Raw genomic sequence first — 23,284 nt, 5'->3', positions numbered from 1 at the left:
TTTCGGATGCACTTCTCATGTTTTCCTGCTGCCATGGAAAATCACAAACAGGGAAAGAGTTAAAACAATAGTCTGGGAGAAGAGTGTGTGATGGCACTTTTTCCTCTTCCCCTCTTACCCACAGCACTTGGGATCAGCAGGAGGAACAAGGGGAAGAGCAGGAACAGGATCCTCATGGCTGACACTTCTCCCAGAACTTCACGGGGTTGCAGAGTGCACACACCAAAGGTTCTGGACATTACAGCACACAGTAATGTTATAAATTACAGAAGGACTATCACAGGTGGCCTGTTCCAAACAATGGATCTCAGGTATGTACCTTCAGGATTTCCTGGGAGCAGCTGGGGAAGTGTTGGCCTGTTGGGCAGCTCCCATCATCTTATTCTGTATGAATTCACTAGGAATTCTTTATGAATTCTCTAAAGAATATGCGTGACAAGCAATGCCTGAGCCTTGCACTTGTAGCCAAATCAGAATTCAAAGACTTGTGGAAAACAAGCAGAATATTTACCCTTGGAAGCTGTGCTCCCTCAGGCCTTTATTCAACACTTCTGTCTTGAGCAGAAATATATGTTTCTGGTGAGATGGGGCCAAGGGTGGAACAAGACAGATTTTCAAATGCAGTTACCAGATGAAATGTGTTGCTGCTGCTTTTATTGTCACACTTCTGCCTCTCCTTTTCCAAGAGACAAAACAGAGTTTGCCTGTCAGGTAGTGCTTGCGTCAACATTCAACACAAAGCCAATAATCACACAAGAAATAGGAACAGACCTCAGTTCCGGAGCTGAGGGAAATCCATGGCCCTAGAGATGCCCAGCACTTGGTGAAGGAGGTTCCTGCCTATCACTATGGTCAATAGAAGCACAGAATGATTTGGGATGAAGGCACTCCTTACAGCTACTTTAGTTCCAGCCCACTTTAAAACCCCCTGAGTACGTTCAGCTACATCACAGAATCGCAGTTTGGCTGTGGACAAAAAAATCCTTCCATGTTAATAGAAGCTGGAAAAAATGGAAAATCTCTCTACTGCTGCTTGAATAGCATCTCCCTATTTTATACAGCAGAGCCTCCAGGTACTCCAGAGCAAGAAGCCTCAGAGATCTCTCTTCAGCCTCCAGACACATTTCCAGTCTCAGATGAAGGCAGGAAACCCAGGTTTACTTCCAGCATATTCTGCACTCTGATAGTCACTGACTCATAGAGAAAATCAGTGCTCTTTCTTAAAAAGCTGAAAATGCCTCCAGAGTCCACATGGACACTTCCAAAAAGCAGTGAATAATAAATTGTCAGGAGATGAAGAGAGGTATAATGGGCAACAGCCCTCAAGAGATCCCACAGCCACCTACCTGAGGAGGATCTTGGTGTTCAGGCTGTAACAGGAATCGCTGTATGCAGATGCCCTTGGGGCCAGGGAATGCTGCCTTGCCCCAAACACGCTGGATTTATAGCAGTGCTGGTGGGTGGGGCAGGCCCCAATTGCTGCTGGCACAAGTGCCCTGGGCCAACCCCAGAGTGCCCCACGTGTGTGGGGGTGCTGGGGCTGCCCCTGCTCCCTCCCTGCTGCAGGGGCAGAGGCTGAGGTGCCTCCTGGGGCTGTTGCAACCAATGTCACCGTTGTCCCCATGCAACACCTCTTGTGACACCCGCGGCACAACGGGCTGTGGGGCCAGCTGGGAAATCTTTGGGATGGGCACAGGAACTGGTGGGTGCAGACACCGGGGACACCTGGGACTGGCAGGACCAGCACGGGGATCCCAATTCCCAGAGGGAGCATCTGCAGGGCAGCTCCAGCACAGGCACCCCACAGAGCCCGGCCCAGCAGGCACTGACAGGCTCAGCGTCCCCAAAGCAGGGCCAGGCAGGAGCATCCGCAGGGACACAGCCGCTGCTCAGCCCCAGCACCATCGCCAGGGCCCTGTGCTGCCACCAAGGCAGTGCCAGCCCCAGAGGCAGCAGGCACAGCAGCCCTCCAGCAGCAGGACACGCACACACGGCCCAGCCCTGCAATGCCAAATGCTCGTCTTTATTCAAGCTGGGAAAAGCAGCCCCTGCCCCAAAGACACCGGGGCTGGCACCACAGGGCTCCAGCCCAGCAGCACCCAGCAGCAGCAGCTGCCACTGCTGCTGTCACCCCAGCTGGGCACGGCACAGGCAGCGAGGGGAGGGGACATCCGGACACGGGGACAGGAGCCAGAAGCGAGGGTCGTGTCCTGCTTGGGAACTTCAGGGTCTCAACCCCAGATGCTGTAGGGGAGAGGAAACAAGCACATCACCTGGTGTAAGTTTCCCTGCCACTCTGTCCCCGTGCCCTGCAATGCCCAGGGTGTGGAGCAGCAGACTCAGGCTGAGGGGAGGTGAGGTGCAGTCCTGAGTGCAGACAGGTTGGACCTGGGGGATCTCAGTGCTGGCAGCCCTGGCTCCAGCTCTGTGCCACTGCAGCAAACCTGGATCATTGTTGGGAAGGATGAAACTAGAAAGCCTTATAAATATGACTGCTTAGATTTTGAGAATATGAAACCTACAAGTGAAATCGAATTGAAAGCAAGTTTCGATGTCTGAGATGTCCTAGTCACTGAATGTCTGGAAAACAATGCTATGGCCAGCTGAAGGTAATCCTCCCTTGATTTAACAATGCACTTCTCTTTACCAAAAGTCTAAGGGTCAAAGCAGACCCCACTAGCTTGGCAAGAGGGGTTCGAAGAGCAACTCTTAGAGTTTAAAGTGCAACACATAGGGTAATGTAATGATTCTTATAGGCTGTATGTAAATGTTATAGGATTTGTATTCTTGTACTAGATTGGTTAGTGTAAATTACAATATTCAGTATGGAAAAGGATTTAATGTATTGTAACGGGAACTTTGCTCTCTTTGCCCTGCCTCTTTGCTCTTCTCTTCCTCTCCGCTCTCTACTACACTATTAGCTCCTCTTCTTCACTCTCTGACTTCGCCCCCTTAGTTCTCTCCTAGCTCTCTTTCTCTCTCTCACGGGCCTGCTCTGAGCTGTGGCTGGCAGCTCTCAGCAGGGCCCCTTCACTCACGACCTATGCAATAAACCACATGCTGTAAGACCAGCCTTGACTCCAGAGATCTCTCGTCACCACCTGTCCCATCCGGCCACACACCCAAGGAGACTCCTACAGATCATGTTCTCAGTGCTGCCCAAGGACAGGGAATGTTTCCCTCTTTGGTGGCTTGGGTGTGTCCTCTGCAGAGCCTGAATGAGGCCCTGGGGACTGAAGGAGAGTGGGGAGGCCCTGGATGTCCTGGGGCTGCAGCAGCCCCACTCAGGGCAGCGCCAAGCACGTTCCTTTCCCTCCACTCAGCTCTGCCTTGGAGCCTGAAGGGCACCGAGCCTTTAGCAACTCAGGGATCCTTAAACACCTTCTACCATGACAGCAGCTTTTGGAATTCCAAAACTTACTTTTTGCAGCAAAAGAAGAATCGGGAACATTTTCCACTGATGACAAAGGGGAAAGAGCACTTCAGAAATCCACAGTATCCATTTTCTTTCCGACACTCTTCCTTATTTGTTGGAGCCAAGGAGGATCCTGCACAGTGAAAGAGGTCAAAGTGATTGTGACATGACTGAAAAAATGGATCTTGGTTCCAGAGGAACCAGTGCTGGCTCTGCATCCCAGTCATGTAGGGGAACTGAATTCCAAACCCAATATCTTAAACTCCCCAGTCAGAGTTCATGTTTTCTACAGCAACATGTGCATGTGGGGAAAGACCAGCACGAGCTACAGGAGTTGCTGTGCTGGATCCTCAGGTGCCCTGACCTTCCTCACAGCAAGTCTCTCCCAAATGCTGTAAATACCTGAGGATTGTGGTCGATTACCAGCACCTGGAGAACCCCAGTGATGGGGGTTCACACCTCAGCCATGTCCCCTCTGTCCCTCTCACCTGCAGCACTGTGGACCAACAGGAGGAGCAAGGGGAAGAGCAGGTAGAGGATCCGCATGGCTGATGCCTGTCCTGGGTCTTCTCAGGGCTGCACAGGGGACACACCAAGAACCAAAGCAGGGTCAAGGATTGAGGGGAATCTTTGTGCCTGGAGAGGCCAAGCTAAGTGAAGTCTTATCCAAAGCTGTCCATCCCCTGAGCCAGCCCAAAGCTTGCTGCCCAAACACCCTGCACAGTCCCCTCTGCTTTCCTGAAGTCAGCTAAGTCTTCCCAGCTCACTTGGGAGTGTCCATTCCTAATTCCACATTATTGCCAGGATTCCCAGCAAACCCACTCCCCATCCCTGTGCAGCACTGACCCTGCAAGAACCAAGAGGGCAGGGGAGTGTCTTGACAGGCTGGAAGTGAGTCCCTAGTGACCTACCTGACGAAGCTGTTGGTTCAAAGCACAGCAAGGCAGAAGTGGTCAGTAACAAACCAACCTGGAACCACTTGTGTGAAGAGTCCAGCTCAGGGAGTATCCCTGTGCCCAAACACGCTGGTTTTGACCTGTTTCCAGGGGGTGGGACAGGCCCCAATTGCTGCTGGCACAAGTGCCCTGGGCCAACCCCAGAGTGCCCCATGTGCATGGGGGTGCTGGCGCTGCCCCTGCTCCCTCCCTGCTGCAGGGGCAGAGGCTGAGGTGCCTCCTGGGGCTGTTGCAACCAATGTCACCGTTGTCCCCATGCAACACCTCTTGTGACATCTGCGGCACAACGGGCTGTGGGGCCAGCTGGGAAATCTTTGGGATGGGCACAGGAACTGGTGGGTGCAGGCACAGGCACCAGTGCAGTCCTGGGGAAGCAGACTCCTTTTTGCCTAGGCTCAGTTCTGCAATGGTTTGGGTTGGAAGGGACCTCAAAGATCATCTCTTTCCATCCCCCTTCCATGGGCAGGGACAACTTCCACTATGCAAGGTTGCCCCAAGCTCCGTCCAACCTGGCCGGGAACACTTCCAGTGATGGAGGAGCCACAGCTTCTCTTGGCAATCTGTGCCAGGGCCTCACCACTCACACAGGGAAGAACTCCTTTCTAATATCTGATTTAAACTCAGTCTGTGTGAAAACACTTCCTTCTCTCCTATCCTTCGTCTTTCCAATTCTGAATGAATAACCAGCTGGTGTGGGATGTGGAAATAGTCCAGAATATGGAAAACACGATTGGAAAGGTCAAGAACAACTTATTAGACAAGATGTCTTTGTATCTGACATTTCAGGGGATAAACAGACTTCTCTCTAGTGACTCTTCAGATAAAATGAGAGAAGCACCAGGATAGATGACAACTTCTGTAAACCGGGTGATCCAACAAAACTGTGCCTCCTCCTAATGCCAGCCAAGATGAATAAATACAAGCTGAATGTAGCCATCATTTGTGAATCCAGTGTGTTTGATGCCAGCCATGCCACTGGGAGAAGGAATGGTCCTTGCTGGGCAGGAGAGCCTGGGCCATGTGCCAAATTTGGCAGCTGCCACTCCAGGTGTTTGGCAGAGCCATCTGGTCTCCCCAAACAACAAGGGTTGAGGTGCTGAGGATTTGCAAGTGGAGCATCTTGGCCTTTTCCCATGCACAACCCAGAGATGGGAAGTCACAGTCACAAGGTGACAATCATAAAAAATGTGGAGATGGGCTCTGCATGCTCAGCAGAAGCAGAGGCACCATCTGTGCACAGGACTGATGGTGGGCTTTACTGGGAGGGTTTTTTGAACGGACTCAGAAAGGTTCTTCTGTGTCACAGCAGCAGACTGATGCTGGTTTCCAGTGAGCAGAGTCTGTGTGTGTGGATGTGTCCAACAAACCACAGCACCACAAGGAGTTCTTACACAAGGCAGGATGACACAAGGCCCTGGGTTGGGAATCCTTCCCAGAGGTGTCAGAAGAGGAAACTGAAGCCTCCTTTTCTCTGGTGCAGGTGGAGAAACAGCAAAAGGAACTTTCAGGCTACCAGTGACTCCAGCCTGGCCTCTGTGCTCCCCCGCTCCTAATGTTGAAATGAGCAGCAGGAAAGACAATAATGAATTGAATGTATGGAGAAATGGAGGATTTAAGTGTTGCAGCACTGAAGCTGTGCCCTGGAGTGTGAGTATTCCATACAGACATAATTGAGATACAAGAAAGCACAGCAAACCTTTTGGTTCAGGTATTTATTTTATCCCTATCAAGCTCATGAGTCACATGTCAGTTCTCCTGGTGGCTGTGCCACGTGCTCTGAGGTTTCTCGCTGCCATTCCTTTATGGAATGGCTCCTGCTGCAGGGACTGGAGCTGGGACCTTGTAACAAAGCTCTGGCTGTTTTAGGGATGAGGCTTTGCCACTATGTCCACAGTTCCTTGTTCATGTCTTTCAGGCATGGGAGTAGGGTCCTGAGGAAAGAGTGATATCTGTGTCTATAAAGACCAGGACAATGTTCCTGTTCCCCCAGAGGGATGATCTGCAGGGCAGCTCCAGCACAGGCACCCCACAGAGCCCGGCCCAGCAGGCACTGACAGGCTCAGCGTCCCCAAAGCAGGGCCAGGCAGGAGCATCCGCAGGGACACAGCCGCTGCTCAGCCCCAGCACCATCGCCAGGGCCCTGTGCTGCCACCAAGGCAGTGCCAGCCCCAGAGGCAGCAGGCACAGCAGCCCTCCAGCAGCAGGACACGCACACACAGCTCAGCCCTGCAATGCCAAATGCTCGTCTTTATTCAAGCTGGGAAAAGCAGCCCCTGCCCCAAAGACACTGGGGCTGGCACCACAGGGCTCCAGCCCAGCAGCACCTAGCAGGAGCAGCTGCCACTGCTGCTGTCACCCCAGCTGGGCACGGCACAGGCAGCGAGGGGAGGGGACATCAGCACATGGAGACAAGAGCCAGAAGCGAGGGCCGTGTCCAGCTTGGGAACTTCAGGGCCTCAACCCCAGGGACTGTAGGGAGAGAGGAAACAAGCACATCACCTGGTGTAAGTTTCCCTGCCACTCTGTCCCCGTGCCCTGCAATGCCCAGGGTGTGGAGCAGCAGACTCAGGCTGAGGGGAGGTGAGGTGCAGTCCTGAGTGCAGACAGGTTGGACCTGGGGGATCTCAGTGCTGGCAGCCCTGGCTCCAGCTCTGTGCCACTGCAGCAAAACCTGGATCATGTTCTCAGTGCTGCCCAAGGACAGGGAATGTTTCCCTCTTTGGTGTCTTTAGTGAGCGGGGAGGCCCTGGCTGTTCTGGGACTGCTGCAGCCGCATTGAGGCAAGCTCCAAACCCCTTAAGTATTTTCCCTTTTTTTTGGGCATCTTTCACAAAGCATAAATGCAGGAGAGCATTTTCAGGTGTAGCAAGAAAGAAATTTGTAACAGATCTTTCTGGGGAAAAACAAGGAAACTCTTTCTGCAGGAAGGATTCCAGGGCTCACCCTCTGCAGCAGATGGTTTGTCCTGTACATCTTCCAATACGCCTTGCAGGAGGGACACATCTCCCAAAAGAACAGTATCCTCTTCGGTGTCTGCATGAAAGTTCACTTCCTATTTCCATGGGAAAGACACATGTGGAACAATTAAAGCAATAATAGGGGAGAGCAGTGTTTTTATAGACCGGCTGATGCTCCCCATGCATTTCAGGCCAAGAGAAGCGCTCAGCTCCAACCCCCTCCCGCCAAAGCCACATCTCCAATTGCAACCTCTCTCCTCTGGAAGGTCCCTGTGCCCCTAAATTGGGAGCACAGCAGAGCAGGGAGTGGAAAGAACCAGCGTGAGGTTGAGGAAGAGCTGTGCTGTCTTCCAGCTGCATTTCCACCTCTGCCTGGACCAGCACAACTGGCAGGCAGGGACTCCTCACATTCCAAGTCCCTCTCCTGGCTGTGCCATGATTTGTGTGACCTCTGATGGAAAGTCCTTGTCCAGCCCTTGCAGGGATCACCCCTTGGGGAGATGAGGATTTGGGATACTGAGTGGATAAACCACTGGATAAGAAAAGGAAACATTTGTGCTCCAGGAAATTTCCCCATCCAAACATCCCCTGGGTCTCTCTGCCATCCCTGTGCAGGCAAGAGAACATCCAGAGTGCTAAACAGCAGTAGTTGGGTGAAGGCTTGGAGCCTGGGACCAAAACCCTTCTCAACCCAGATAACAAGCCAGGATTCTGACTCCGTGGGCTCTCTACACCCCAAATTGCCATCTAGCTGGAAACTCAATTGAGAAACCCCTTTGACCTTAATCCTCTGTTACCTTCCCATCACTCCCACAAACATGGTCACTCCCAGGGATTTTGAATTCTCCCTGGTGCAAGTTCACCCTTTCCCCCATTTCCCCTCTTCCCCTCTCACCTGAAGCACCCTGGACCAACAGGAGGATCAGGGGGAAGAGCAGGAACAGGATCTTCATGGCTGCTGCCTCTCCTGGGTCTTCACAGGCTGCAGAGGGGACACCAAGGCAATGGGGACATGCAGAACCCAGAGTGGGCAGGAGCCTGTTTTGCAGGGCTCTGTGGCTCAGCAAAGTGCAGAGTGGCTGCCTCCAGGCACATCTGATGATGTTTCCTTCACTTTTCTCTAAAAGAAATTCTGAGGTCTGTGCCAGCCTTCAAACTTTGGGAGCATTCCACTGCCTCAGGCTCCGGGAAATCAATAACCTGCCCTGATTTAATTACCTTCCTCATAGGTCTTCTAAAACCTTTTCCCAGAGCACAGACTGCAGATCTGGGACCCGCTGTTGCTGATGAAATCAAAATAAAAGGCCAGTGAAATTTGGGAAATGCGGACATAAAACTGCCTTTGAAAGTTACGGAGCTACAGAGCTGTTCCTCCTTTGTGCTTCATGTATCAAACACATGCCCCAAACACACTGAACAATCCCCTCTGCTTCCCTGGGTTCAGGAAATTCCTCCCAGCTCAGCTTGGCAGTGTCCATCCCCAGCTCCAGAGCATTCCCAGTATTCCCAGCAAGGACATTCCCCAGCCCCACACTTGCTGCCCCTTCCCTGGGCAGCACAGATCCAGGGAGCAGCCAGAGGGCAAGAAAGTATCTTGATGCCTAGAAATAGAAACAGAAATCAACCTTTGCACTTATTGAAAGCATAAAATGATGGGAAATCTCCAGACTGGTTTGGGAAAATCATCTCCCTGTTTTGCTACAGAAAGTCCCCATTCTCCCAACAATGATCTCATCTCCCTCTTGCAGCAAAGGCACCAGTCAATGTCTCCTGCTTAGGAAACCAAAATTTAATTTTTCACATGTTCTGCACTCTTAGACTCATGTGAATACTTTTATTCTCTTTCCCAGCCATCTCTGATGGCCAAATTTTACACCTTGATAATTCCAGTCATTTGTCCTTTCAGAAACTCTGCTCTGGTGGGCTTTGAGCTGAGACCCTGAGTGGGCAGGATTCCACAGAGAGACCCTACACTCACCTCCCTGGAGAAGGTCTGGTTGTTCAGGCAGCAGCAACAAGAATCACTGTGTCCAGATGCCCTTGGGGCCAGGGAATGCTGCCTTGCCCCAAACACGCTGGATTTATAGCAGTGCTGGTGGGTGGGGCAGGCCCCAATTGCTGCTGGCACAAGTGCCCTGGGCCAACCCCAGAGTGCCCCATGTGCGTGGGGGTGCTGGGGCTGCCCCTGCTCCCTCCCTGCTGCAGGGGCAGAGGCTGAGGTGCCTCCTGGGGCTGTTGCAATCAATGTCACCGTTGTCTCCATGCAACACCTCTTGTGACACCTGCAGCACAACGGGCTGGGCAGGAGAGGGATGTGATGGGATGGACAAGGGAGGTGGGTTGATGTTGGGAAGAGTAGAAATAAGGAAATGGTTTCCATCCTTGTGATCTGTCATTTTATTGATGTTATAAATACTCCGGCTGGGATGTGGAAGATCTGTCTGAATATTGCAAACATGCTCAGCTTTGTACGGTGAGAGGGAATATTTACTACATCTCATTTCACCTCAACAGGTTTGTCTGCATAGTCTGTAAAGAAGTGGGACAAAATAAAATTTCAGGGTTAGAATAGGGGAAGGAACGACCACAGCAGGTAGGGTTGATATCCCTCACCAAACTCTCCAGTTCTGGAAAGCAATGGCAACTGAAAATTTTGGAGTCGGTCTCTTCTCACAGGTAACAATTGACAGGACCAGAGGAAATGGCCACAAGCAGCACCAGGGAAGGATTACATGGGGCATCATGAACAGTTTCTTTGCAGAATTAGTAATCAGTCTTGGGACAAACTGCCCAGGGCAGTGACGGAATTATCAACTCTGGAGGTATTTGAAAGCCAGGTAGATGTGGCACCTGGAGAATTGGTTTAGTGGTGCCCTTGGCAGTGCTGGGGGAATGGTTGCACTCAATGAGCTTAAATGGCCTTTCCAACATCAATAATTCTATGACTCTATGATTCTTGGGAGCGAAAGCTGTCCCTGAACCAGGGAGGGTCCCCAGTTACTCTTACACACACAAGTACATGGACACACATATGTAGTGAACCATTCAAATGCCAGCACCTGAGGTTTGATTGCACACAAGGTGAGGCCCCTGCCTTTCACTGAACAGAGCATTGTCACTCCAGACTGCCTGTGATGGGCAGAGAAAGGCAAGGACATTCTGCATACTCCCATGGACAAACAAATGTGGTCATTTCCACAGCAATATGGCACCTTTTCACAGCTCATCCTGCCCAAGATATGAACAGCTTCCTCCTCCTCCTGTTTGATGGGGTTTGGAGCAGCACAGGCACAGCAGGGAGGGCTGTGGTGCTGGAACAGGACAAGGAGGAGCAGCACACACAGCTCCTGTGGGTCACCATGGCCGTGCCCACTCAAGGGACACTGCCCCCAGCACAGCTCTGCACGTGAAGCTGTGGCTGTCAGGGACAAGGGACACCTGGGACTGGCAGGACCAGCACAGGGATCCCAGTTCCCAGAGGGATCATCTGCAGGGCAGCTCCAGCACAGGCACCCCACAGAGCCCGGCCCAGCAGGCACTGACAGGCTCAGCGTCCCCAAAGCAGGGCCAGGCAGGAGCATCCACAGGGACACAGCCGCTGCTCAGCCCCAGCACCATCGCCAGGGCCCTGTGCTGCCACCGAGGCAGTGCCAGCCCCAGAGGCAGCAGGCACAGCAGCCCTCCAGCAGCAGGACACGCACACACGGCCCAGCCCTGCAATGCCAAATGCTCGTCTTTATTCAAGCTGGGAAAAGCAGCCCCTGCCCCAAAGACACCGGGGCTGGCACCACAGGGCTCCAGCCCAGCAGCACCCAGCAGGAGCAGCTGCCACTGCTGCTGTCACCCCAGCTGGGCACGGCACAGGCAGCGAGGGGAGGGGACATCAGCACATGGGGACAGGAGCCAGAAGCGAGGGCCGTGTCCAGCTTGGGAACTTCAGGGCCTCAACCCCACATTCTGCAGAAAAAAGGAAACAAGCACATCACCTGGTGTAAGTTTCCCTGCCACTCTGTCCCCGTGCCCTGCAACGCCCAGGGTGTGGAGCAGCAGACTCAGGCTGAGGGGAGGTGAGGTTCAGTCCTGAGTGCAGACAGGTTGGACCTGGGGGTATCTCAGTGCTGGCAGCCCTGGCTCCAGCTCTGTGCCACTGCAGCAAAACCTGGATCATGTCCTCAGTGCTGCCCAAGGACAGGGAATGTTTCCCTCTGGTGGCTTTGGTGAGCAGGGAGGCTCTGTCTGACCTCTGTTTCCTTCATCCCCACTCAGGGCAGCTCCAAACCCCCAAGGACTATTCCCTTTCTTCTTGAGCATTTCTCTCAAAGCACAAATGCAGAATATTTATCATGAGTTGTCAAGAAAGAAATTTGTAACAGATCCTTATCAGGAAAAAGGAGGAAACTCTTCTCAGTCAGGAAATCCAGATCTTACCTTTTGCAGCACACAACTAGTGCTGTACATCTTCCAATAGTTCTTAGAGGGGGGCGACATCTTACAGAAGAACAGATTCCTCTTCTCTGTTTGCATTGAAGTGTACTCCCTGTTCCCATGGGGAAAGACACACACAGAATATTTACAGCAATAATCTGGCAGAGCAGGCTGTGCTTGCAGTCCTGCTGGCAGGCAGGGATTCCTCATATCCCACATCCCTGTCCTGGCTGTGCCATGATTTGTGTGGCCTCTGATGGAAAGTCCTTGTCCAGCCCTTGCAGGGATCATCCCTTGGAGCTATGAGGATTTGGGCCACTCAGTGGATGAACCACTGGATAAGAAGTGTCACCTTTGTGGCCCAAGAAACTCTACCATCCAAACAGCCCCTGGGTCTCTCTGCCATCCCTGTGCAGGGCAAGAGACTCCTAAACAGGAACAGCTGGGTGCAGACTTGGAGCCTGAAACCAAACACCTTCCTGACCTACAGAACAAGCTAGCCTTTTTTTTCCCATGGGCTCTCTCCACCCCAAATCAGTGTCCAGTTGGAAACTCACACAAAAACCAGCTTTGACCTTGATACTCCATTATCTTCTCATCACTCCCACAAACACGGTCACTTCCAGGGACTTTGAATTCCCACTGCTGGGTGCTCACACTTTCCCCCATTGCCCCTCTCACCTGCAGCACCCTGGACCAACAGGAGGATCAGGGGGAAGAGCAGGAACAGGATCTTCATGGCTGCTGCCTCTCCTGGGTCTTCACAGGGCTGCAGAGGGGACACCAAGGCAATGGAGACATGAAGGAGCCCAGGTGATGCAGAAACCTGTGCTCTGTGCTTCACCAAACAGCAGAGGGACTGCTTCTATCCACAGGAGATGACGTTTCCTCTACCATTTTCTTTAAAACAATTATTTAGTCTGTGCCACCCTTCAACACTTGGGGTATTCCACTATGTCTCGGTCTATGGGAAATCGATGACCTAAGAGGATTCATTCCCATGACCTTCCTCAGAGCTCTTCCAAAGACCTTTCCTCAGAGCACAGACCTGAGGCCAGCAGTTGCCAATTCAAACCGAATGAATGACCAATGAAATCTGGGAGAGGCAGATAAAATTGCTTTTGAAGTCGGAATTACTGAAGGCCTGAAATTATGGGAAATCTCTGTACTGCTGTGGGAATAGAATCTCCTTCCGGTCCTAGGAAAAGTCCCCATTCCCCTAGCAGAGATCTCATCTGCCCCCTTCAGCATCAAGGCAGCATTCCAGTCTCTCCTCTACTTAGGAAATTTCAGGTCCACTTTCCACATGTTTTGGCTTCTTAGACTCACATGAAGGCTTTTATCCTCTTTCCCAGTAATTTAACAAAGCCTGGTTTGCAGTTGGGGAAGACTCCACAGGCTGTGAAGGCGGTTCCCTGTGGGGACCCAGCAGAGCCAATCAGCTGTCTTGTTTTGAAGAGCCAATCAGCTGTCTGGTTTTGAAAAGCCAATCAGCTGTCTAGTTTTGAAGATTGACACCCAGTTCATCCACTTAAAAGAGTTGAACACGCCTCTGTGGGAAAGGATGCTTAAAAACGAGCAAAGGCCGGGGAAATGCTGTTAGGATTCCTGCCCTTGAACGGGTAACTGCCAGGGCCTGGGGTGGCTCAACGTGGCCTGGTCGGCTTGTCCTGCAGCTAGGCGCAGCTCAGCTGAAATTCCTGCCCTCTGTGGGGTGGTGAGTGGTACTGAGCCCTCACCAGGGAGCCTGCCAGGCCCCATCCTAGTGGGGCAGCTGGGGCCCCTTCCCGTCAGGGCCAGGTTCCTTCCCGGCCGAGTCCCCCCCTCACAGTCCCCCCCTCACAGTCCTTTTTCTGGTGGTGCTGCCGGGCCATGTCAGCCAGCGCTGTACCAGTGCCAGGAGCAACCATGCAGCCAGGACAAGCGCTGGGAGTGGCCATGAGGCCAGGAGCAGCTGGAGCCCAGAGTGGCCGTATGGCTGCCGCCATCAGGGACTGAGAGTTGCTGCATGGCCGGAACTGCATGGCCAAAATTGGCGTTGTTGAATTTCTTGAAGGGCCAGGTGTATGTAGCCATGAGGGTTCAATACCTCTGAGGGTGTCCAGCACCTCACAGAAAACATGTAGTGAGACGGCATGATTGAGTGTGTCTTAAAAGCAAAAAGGTTTCACTAAAAGAAGAAAGTAATACAAAACCAAAGAACAAAGCCGCACACAGTGTAGGACAGGTCCCACACACCTGCTACAACACCCTGAAAATGCGCTGAGAAGCCTCCTGCTCTCCCTTAAGTATTGAATTGTTTAGGTGGATGTCTTAGTTTGGAAGACAGGTATCTGCTAGGGAGGGCCGGGGCCTCTCTAGGAATGGGGAATTCCAATCCCCTCCCTCCAAGTTATTATAATTTAGAAAATTAAAGGGGCTTTTTCAGGCAGAGGTATGGGGAAAGGAATAACAGTTCTTTACTAGTAAGTATAACAAGGCAAACAAACAACAACAACTACAGCATGAATAATAAACAGAACCAGGAACCTTGAGGGGCTTTTTTTCACAAAGCCTGGGGCAGTCTGATCTCTTGGGGCACTGAGAGCACCAAGCTGGAATGGTGGAAACTCCCAGGCTGGTGGCTGGAATGGTGGGGGTCCCCGGCAAGGCAGGGGCTGGGGGGGAATGTCCCGGCAAAGGCAGCAGTGCTGAAGGAGCCATGACTCCTGGACAGGGCTGGCCCAGCTCCAGCAGGGCAGGCGAAGGGACTCCGAATTCCTGGGCACACGAGCAGATAATGGTAGATTTCCCAGGACTGGACTTTCTGTTGACAGTGGACTCCTCCTGCAGTAAGCAACAGCCTGGCCATCCTCTCCGATGCCAAGAGCAAGAAGAAACCCTCAGCTCCCCCAGCCCTGTCCTTTTCCCTCCCCCAAAACTCGTGTGATCTTCCCTCTCCTGGCCATGTCTTTTGTGTGCATCAAGCACCCTCTAAGCATCAGTACTTAGCTTATGGGGAAAATTCAATAGGAAAAAAAAAAAGAACAAACCTAACCCTCAACAGTGGGTTTTTTGGCAAACAGACCAATAGATAGTCACTACATTTCTGAGGAACAGGCAAAGAGGCCTATGAGCGTTTTTTTCTTGGCACCAAGCCAATTGCGATCAGGGTGGCATAGAAACTGGAGTTCTAGCCCTAGTTCATGCCTTAAAGGGTCCTGGGGTGAAATTGAGACCCTTTTCCTTTTGTAGAAAACATCTACCTTGTGCAGTGCTACATGGCGTGACTGGGCCGACAGTAACGACGAGGCCATGGCTGCCTTGGCATGGCTCGCAATGAGCTTCATTTGTTTGGCCACTTTTAGCCAGCCATGTTGTGGACAGAAGGACAAAAGCAGCAGCAGCTTTTGTTGTTTTCGGTGCTCAGCATGAAGAAAAGCACTGAGTAAAGCCAGTGGTTGGCACGGCTGGCACAACGTCGGTGGAGACCACGGGACCAGCAGCACGAGGCACAGCGAGCGACTTCCTCGATGCAGAGCCTGGACGAGTTCAACCTTTCAGCGCTGCAGAACTCTAGAAAAGCTGTTTCAGTTGATAAAGCTGGAGAACAAATGAGCCAACGAGTCCTGGTTCTCTCCTGAATCAGGAAAGGGAAAGGGTGAAGACACGTAGAGAAAACAACATGGGACACTGAGCTCAGTGTGGAAGGAGTTGAGTTTTAGATGGGAGGAGATTGAGGCGATGCCGTAGTTTTTGGGCTGAAATTCTCTTGTGCTATGGTGAAAATCTAATTGATATTCAGACATTGTTTTTTCCCTGTAATTCATGGAACATATTGGGGGGATGTAGCATTCTGATTACAGCTATGGGCAGAAGCACCAGTGTTGAAATAAGTAGATGTTACAGTAGCTGTGATCCAATGAGAAGCTTGAACAGAGAGACATGAGAAATTTTACCCCAGGAATAAAAGCAGAAAATCTCTGTTTTTTTCCAGAGATGGATGAAGAGAACTTTTGCTTTTATGTTCGAATACTTCATCCTTACAATAGTACCCCCATAAGATGGCCTATGAAAGCATCTAGGGGAAAGCTGCTAGGCACTCAGAAGGACTTTCACACTGCAAACAAGTTTTCCTTTCCGAGGCAGCTGATTCGCTGTGATGTGGAAGCCAGGGGAGAGATCACCATTGTAGAAATAGCTTCCTCCTGCTGCTGAGGACTCCAGGACGGTGTAGATAAATATAGATGAGAGATCTCTGAAGTTAGGTTTTAGAAGATGAGGTTTATTGTGAGGGATGTGGGGGCCTTGCTCTGAGCTGCCAGGCTGCAGCTCGTGGCAAGGCCTAGGAAAGTGGGGGAGGGGAGAAGTAGGGAGAGGAAATTCCAAGAGAGGAAAGTCCTCAGGGAAGGGTGCAAGCAAAAAGAGAGCAAAGAGCAAAGAGACCGTCCAGCCCCCCGGGACCCCTTATCAGGGGTCTTCAAGGTGGGCTGGAACAGGACTTGGGCCAATGGGGTTACAGATACCTGATACTTCAGGGGAGGGTCACAGGTGTGGGATGAACCATTGCGGGGGTGAGACAGAACATTCCATTTGACTTCTGGGTCTGGCTGCAGGTAACTTTCAGATGGTCACATAACTGTTTTCCCAGAGATCCAGTATCTAATACATCTCAAACATCAAAACTTACTTTCAATTCTATCTCACTTACAGGTTTCTCATTCTTAGAATAGAGGCAATCATATTTATAGGGTTTTTTGGCTTCTTCCTCCCCAACACTCCATGGCATGGCAAGAGAGACTCTTCTCCCAAAGAGAACTGAAGAAAGACTATTCTAGAGGTGGTAAACTGACTGGAAGTCCCAGGTTTTGTCTCTGCATTGTTAGTGGGAAAGAAAAGAGGGTGTGAGTGGAAGAGAAGTGTTCTGAAAGTTTATTCTGATTTTTTTTTTTTTTCTGTTAATAAAGTTTTCTTTACACCCTTTAAAGTTTTAGCCTGCTTTGCCTTCCTCCTAATCCTTATCTCACATCAGAATATGAGTAAATAATTCTAGTGGCTGCATGGGCATTTGGCCAGACTTAGACCCACTAGACCCAGGCATCTCTGATGGCCAAATATTCCACCTGGATTCTTCCAACACTTTGTCTTCTCAGAGACTCTGTGGTGCAGGGCTTTGAGCTGAGACCCTGAATGGGCAGGATTTCAGAGAGAGAGCCTGCACTCACCTCCCTGACAAAGGTCCTGGTGTTCAGGCAGCAACAAACCCACCAGGAATCGCTGTGTGCAGATGCCCTTGGGGCCAGGGAATGCTGCCTTGCCCCAAACACGCTGGATTTATAGCAGTGCTGGTGGGTGGGGCAGGCCCCAATTGCTGCTGGCACAAGTGCCCTGGGCCAACCCCAGAGTGCCCCATGTGCGTGGGGGTGCTGGGGCTGCCCCTGCTCCCTCCCTGCTGCAGGGGCAGAGGCTGAGGTGCCTCCTGGGGCTGTTGCAATCAATGTCACCGGTTGTCCCCATGCAACACCTCTTGTGACACCCGCGGCACAATGGGCTGGGCAGGAGAGGGATGGGGTGGGGGAACAAATCTGCGCTGCAGAGGTGAAGGGAGCTTCTGGTGACAGCTCCAGTGCCAGGAAAGGTGAGAACCCATTGAGCAAAGGCCATGGCAGGCAGGGATGATCTGAATGTCCCTCCACTTCTGGAAAGGCAATGGCAGTGGAAGCGTTTTGGGGGTCAGTCTCTTCTCTAAGGTCACAGTTGAGGCCACCAGAGGAAATGGCATCAAGTAGCTCTAGAGAAGGTTTAGCCTGGGTATTAGAAACAATTTCTTGGAAGGGTGGTCAAACATTGGATCGGGCTGCCCAGGGCAGTGAAGGAGTAACTGTTCCTGGTAGGATTTAACAGCCGTGCAGATGTAGCACTTCGGGGATGTGTTAGTGTTGGGCTTGCCATTGCCGGGGTAACGGTGGGACCCGATGATCTCAGAGGGCTTTCCAAACATCATTAATTCTCTGAGTCTATTACTCTTGAGAGGGAGAGTCTTCACTGCTGTAGAAATTGCTTCTCTGAGAATCCAAGCAGTCATATTTATAGGGCTTTCTGGCTTCAACCTCCCCAACAACTGCAACAGGCAGGGTCACAAGTTGCTCCAATGGCCGTGTGGGCATGGACACACACAGGTATTGAACCACTCAAATCCTAATGCCTGAGCGCTGCATTGCAGACATGGACAAGTCACTGCTTTTGATGGAGCAGTGTTGTCACCCCAGACTGCCTGAGATGGGCAGAGAAAAGACAACGCATTTATCACCTGTGTGTAAAATTTTGGACATTTCCTGGCACACTGAATTTGGAGTGATTTCACAGGTCACCCAAACCAGGAGCTGCATGACCTTCACCTCCTCCTGCCTGGTGAGAAGGGGTTTGGAGCAGCACAGGCACAGCAGGGAGGGCTGTGGTGCTGGAACAGGACAAGGAGGAGCAGCACACACAGCTCCTGTGGGTCACCATGGCCGTGCCCACTCAAGGGACACTGCCCCCAGCACAGCTCTGCACGTGAAGCTGTGGCTGTCAGGGACAAGGGACACCTGGGACTGGCAGGACCAGCACAGGGATCCCAGTTCCCAGAGGGATCATCTGCAGGGCAGCTCCAGCACAGGCACCCCACAGAGCCTGGCCCAGCAGGCACTGACAGGCTCAGCGTCCCCAAAGCAGGGCCAGGCAGGAGCATCCGCAGGGACACAGCCGCTGCTCAGCCCCAGCACCATCGCCAGGGCCCTGTGCTGCCACCAAGGCAGTGCCAGCCCCAGAGGCAGCAGGCACAGCAGCCCTCCAGCAGCAGGACACGCACACACGGCCCAGCCCTGCAATGCCAAATGCTCGTCTTTATTCAAGCCGGGAAAAGCAGCCCCTGCCCCAAAGACACCGGGGCTGGCACCACAGGGCTCCAGCCCAGCAGCACCCAGCAGGAGCAGCTGCCACTGCTGCTGTCACCCCAGCTGGGCACGGCACAGGCAGCGAGGGGAGGGGACATCAGCACATGGGGACAAGAGCCAGAAGCGAGGGCCATGTCCTGCTTGGGAACTTCAGGGTCTCAACCCCAGAGACTGTAGGGAGAGAGGAAACAAGCACATCACCTGGTGTAAGTTTCCCTGCCACTCTGTCCCTGTGCCCTGCAATGCCCAGGGTGTGGAGCAGCAGACTCAGGCTGAGGGGAGGTGAGGTGCAGTCCTGAGTGCAGACAGGTTGGACCTGGGGTATCTCAGTGCTGGCAGCCCTGGCTCCAGCTCTGTGCCCATGCAGCAAACCTGGATCATGTTCTCAGTGCTGCCCAAGGACAGGGAATGTTTCCCTCTTCGGTGGCTTGGGTGTGTCCTTTGCAGAGCCTGAATGAGGCCCTGGGGACTGGAGGAGAGTGGGAAGGCCATGGCTGACCTGGAGTTCCTGCAGCACCACTCAGGACAGCTCCAAAACCCCCAAGGGCTTTTCCCTCCCTTCTTGGGCATCTCTCCCACAGAGAATAGATAAGGAGATTATGTAGCAGACATTCACAGGAAATAAATTTGCTACATATTTCATTGTGGACGAAAGAGAGAACTCTGTCCTCAGGCATGATTCCAGACCTTATCTCTTGCAGCACACACTGTACAGTGTGCATCTTCCAATGGGTCTCGCAGGGAAATTGCATCTCCCATAAGTGCAGTATCCCCCTCTTTGCCTGCATCCAGCTGCATTTTGGGTTTCCATGGGGAAAGAAACATACAGAACAATTAATGCAATCATCTATGAGAGCAGTGTGTGGCTGCAAAAGGCTGATGGTGTTTGTGCATTTCTGGCCAGTGGATGGATTCAGCTCCATCCTCCCCACAGCAAAGATCACACACAGGGGAAAAGAACATTCAGAGACACCCAAAGACAAAGAGCTGGGTGCAGGGTGGAAGCTGAAACCATACCCCTTCCTGACCCACCAAAGAAGCCGGTATTCTGTTTCCATAGGCTCTTTCCACCCCAAGTCTGTGTCCTATAGAACTATCACTGGAGAAACCCCTTTGACTTCAACCTCCTGTTACCCTCCCATCAACCCCACAAACACGGTCACTCCCAGGGAAAGTGAATTACCCCTGGTGTGGGTTCCCACTTTCCCCCATTTCCCCTCTTCCCCTCTCACCTGAAGCACCCTGGACCAACAGGAGGATCAGGGGGAAGAGCAGGAACAGGATCTTCATGGCTGCTGCCTCTCCCAGGTTTTCACAGGGCTGCCGAGGGGACACCAAGGCAGTGGGTGCCGTGGCTCTCTCTCCCAGAGCCCTGGCTCCGTTTTTGCCTTGGCTAGCTTGAGAGAGAAACCACAGCCAGAAGGATTTTTTCCCTTTGGGTCTTAAAGATCCCAGAGGCTGCAAACCTTTTCCTTTAGAGAGAGCAGGCATCCATTGATGGAAAAATGTAAGAGTCTGCCCTTGGTCTCGGGGGAAATCACGGCTTTATTCTGGGGTCCTGCCCCTGCAGAGTCTGGAACTCAGTCCAGTCCCTGTCCCTGTCCCCATCCCAAGGGAGAGATGCACATCCTTCTCCTGGCTTTTATCCAGGGGGAAGGGGCTAGAGACAGGGACAAGCCACTACCCAATCAGGGATAAGGTGGGAGTGGAACAGAGTTGGATTACATTCCAAGTGTGAGAATGGGAGGGGAGAAGAAGCAGGGACAAACCTCATGATATATTTTTCAAGGGAACAGGAGAAACCATTACAAAACCCAATATAAAAATGAAATACAGTATAAACCCAAATAATGCACAATGACAAATGGGGACATGCAGGAGCCGGGTGGGGCAAAAACCTAAGCTCTGTGCTTCACCTAACTGTGGATGGGCTGCTCCCAACCACAGCTGGTGATGTTGCCTCTTCTTTCCTCTTAAAAAGTTCTGTGGTTTGTGCCACCCTGCAAACCTCAGGAGCTTTTCCTGATGTTTCAGTCTCTGGGAAATCCATTACCTCACCTGATCCTTTTCCAGGACACCCCACAGTCACCTACCTGACGAAGGTCTGGGTGTTCAGGCAGCAACAAACCCAACAAGAATCTCTGTGTCCAGCGGCCCTTGGGTTCAAGGAGCACTTTTTTGGCCAAAACACTCTGATTTTATATTGTTGCAAGCCGTGGGGGCTTTCACTGATTTTTGCTGACACATCTTCCCTTGGCCAATCAGAAAGCCACCCATCCATGTGGAGACTCTGGGGCTTCTCCCTGTCCCTCTCTGATGCAATGGCAGAGGCTGAGGTGCCTCCTGGGGCTGTTACAATCGATGTCACCGTTGTCCTCATGCAACACCTCTTGTGACACCCGCAGCACAGAGGCACCCAGGCTGTGCTGGCACGGCATGAACTGCCTGGGATGGACAAAACAGGCTGGTGGGTGCAGGCAGGAGAAGGAACCAGTCCCAACCAATCTCTCCTGTGAGGGTGGTGAGGCCTTGGCACAGGTTGCCCAGAGGTTGCTGCCTAATCCCTGGAAGTGTCCAGGGCCAGGTTGGACAGGGTTTGGAGCAGCCTGGGATAGTGGAAGGTGTCCCTGATCATGGTGGGGGTTGGAACTGGTTGACATTGAAAGTCCCTTCTTCCCCAAACCACTCTGAAATTCTTTGATAAAATATCTCTCTCTTCCTGTCCTGACAGTTTGCTCAGGGAACTGGTGCTGTGGGACACACAAAAACATTAAAAAAAATGTGGTTTCCTTCTCTTTTAACATCACAAGAACAGCTTCATCCTTGCCAAGGTGACTTGCATTCCACCTGCCGGGAAGTGATAAGGCTAAGGATGCCTTTCTGATGTCTACTCAAAGAATCAAGCAGTGCAAAGAGGAAATGCAGTCAGGGGAGACCACGCCTCGCCTCATCCTATCTGAATCCACTGCTTCTGAAATTGCCGTACTTGTTACAAAATCTACAAAGTAACAACAGCAAAACGCTGTGGTTCAACAACAGCAAAACGCTGTATAAAAATGTGAAATCCATGGGGGATTAGTGAAGGAAAGTGAATAGGGCCTTATTGGGACTTAGAGGTGTGGACTTGATCAGGAGAGCTTTTGGATTTATAGGAATTCAGTGGTGTTTCAGAAAGATAAAGATCAAGGCAGCTCATGGAGGCAAGATCCTGAGGGAGAAAGAAGCGATGTATCCATGGCTGCTTTCTGGCCATGCCCTACATCCATCTTATTACCTGTCCTATATTCCTAGTATACTTTATTTGTAACTCTTTTTTGTACCCACGGTCTGTCCGTGGGGGGTCTCCAGGGTGCTGGTGCATTGCTCAGAGAGACCAAAGCTCTTGGAGCTGGATCCTGGAGAGAAGAATGGGACTTGAGGTTGGATACATCAGGGACACAAGGTCTGGTGTTGTCTCTTGGAGATGCATGGAATCAGGGAATAGTTTGGGCTGGAAGGGACTTTGGGATTCATCTCATTCCAGCGCCTGCCATGGGCAGGGACACCTTCCACTATCCCAGGATGCTCCAAGCCCTGTCCAGCCTGTCCTTGATGCATGATGGGGACATCCCTTGAGCATCAAGGGATGCATCAGAAAATCTGTAGAAGTAGGATTGGGTGTCTATTGCTGGATCCTTGGAATATCCTCATTCCTGGAGGTTTGGAACCAGACTCAGGATGAGCCCAGGGCCAACACAGCCAGGGATTGCTGCTTAAGGTGTGGAAAGGACTTCTATAATCCCCACTGCAGGGAGGCCATGGCTGGGGCCAGCCCTGACCTGAGAAGCTGCTCTGACGTGGGGATCAGTTCAATCCCATCAGAGCTGCAGCTTGGCCTTGCTGATCCAGACCCGGACTTGGACCCACAGCTGGCACCCTGATCTGACCTTCCCTGTACCCACAGCAATGCCCAGTACCCCAGGAGAGGCTGCTTCCACCCCTGGCTACCCTGCTCCATGGAGGGGAGCAGTGGGTGTCCCCTACCCCATGGCAGTGCAGGGGCCAGCCCCATGGCACCCCAGAGCTGAGGTGCCACACCCATCATCCACAATGACCCACCTGGGCTCCTCACTGAGCCCCCAGGCCTTGAAACCCTCCCAGCAGTGGCCCCAACTCCGTCCCAAGCTCCTGGGAAGCCCCATGGCACAGCCATCAGTCCCTATCCCCTCTGGAGCAGAATGACTTCTCCCACCCCCAGATACTCCTGGAGCCCACAACAGCCCCCAGTGCCCCACAGCTGGGGATAGACCCAAAGACACCAAGGCAGTGTGTGTCCCATGGAACAGCCCCACAAGGCCTCCTGGCCCAGCCTGGGAGCCAGTGGACAACCAGCAGGTCCCCACTGAAATTAGGGTGGTCACAGCAGCCCCTCCGTCCCTGTGTGAGAGGTGCTGGGGTCCCCTTGCTGAGCCAAGGGTGGCCTTGGGGTCCCTGTGAGTGCCACACGTGTCCCCTCTCCCACCGTGGGCTGAGATGATGGCGTGGCTGAGGCCAGCATGGAGAGAGGATGGATGGTGGGACAGTGTGTGTGTGTCCACGTCTGTCAGGAATTCACCCCAAAGAGATGCACACCCAGGA

The 23,284-nt window shown here is 52.3% G+C and overlaps 1 protein-coding gene across 2 annotated transcripts; it reads right to left on the bottom strand.

The window, feature by feature from the left end:
- Positions 1 to 2,128: 2,128 nt before the first annotated feature.
- On the bottom strand, positions 2,129 to 13,070 carry LOC120750520 (ostricacin-2). Of its 2 annotated transcripts, XM_058420033.1 has the most exons (4): positions 12,802 to 13,070; positions 12,435 to 12,522; positions 3,422 to 3,548; positions 2,129 to 2,244 (listed from the first exon to the last, which is right to left on the bottom strand). In XM_058420033.1, the coding sequence occupies exons 2-4, from the start codon at positions 12,490 to 12,492 to the stop codon at positions 2,232 to 2,234; spliced, it is 198 nt and encodes a 65-aa protein (XP_058276016.1). In that variant the 5' UTR covers positions 12,493 to 12,522; positions 12,802 to 13,070; the 3' UTR covers positions 2,129 to 2,231. The 2 variants fall into 2 exon arrangements, 1 of the variants encoding a protein (XP_058276016.1); XR_005700029.2 differs by lacking the exons at positions 12,435 to 12,522; positions 12,802 to 13,070 and adding an exon at positions 3,665 to 3,775.
- Between the last annotated feature and the right edge of the window lie 10,214 nt (positions 13,071 to 23,284).

Source organism: Hirundo rustica, chromosome 3 (assembly GCF_015227805.2).
Source record: "Hirundo rustica isolate bHirRus1 chromosome 3, bHirRus1.pri.v3, whole genome shotgun sequence".
NCBI lineage: Eukaryota > Metazoa > Chordata > Aves > Passeriformes > Hirundinidae > Hirundo > Hirundo rustica.
This window is presented reverse-complemented; position numbering and strand designations above follow the sequence as displayed.

Coding starts and splice junctions, on each gene's coding strand:
- LOC120750520 (XM_058420033.1), bottom strand. CDS start 12,492: ATGAAGATCCTGTTCCTGCTCTTCCCCCTGATCCTCCTGTTGGTCCAG. Junction 3,549..12,434: donor GTTGGTCCAGGGTGCTGCAG/GTGAGAGGGGCA, acceptor TTCACTGTGCAG/GATCCTCCTTGGCTCCAACA.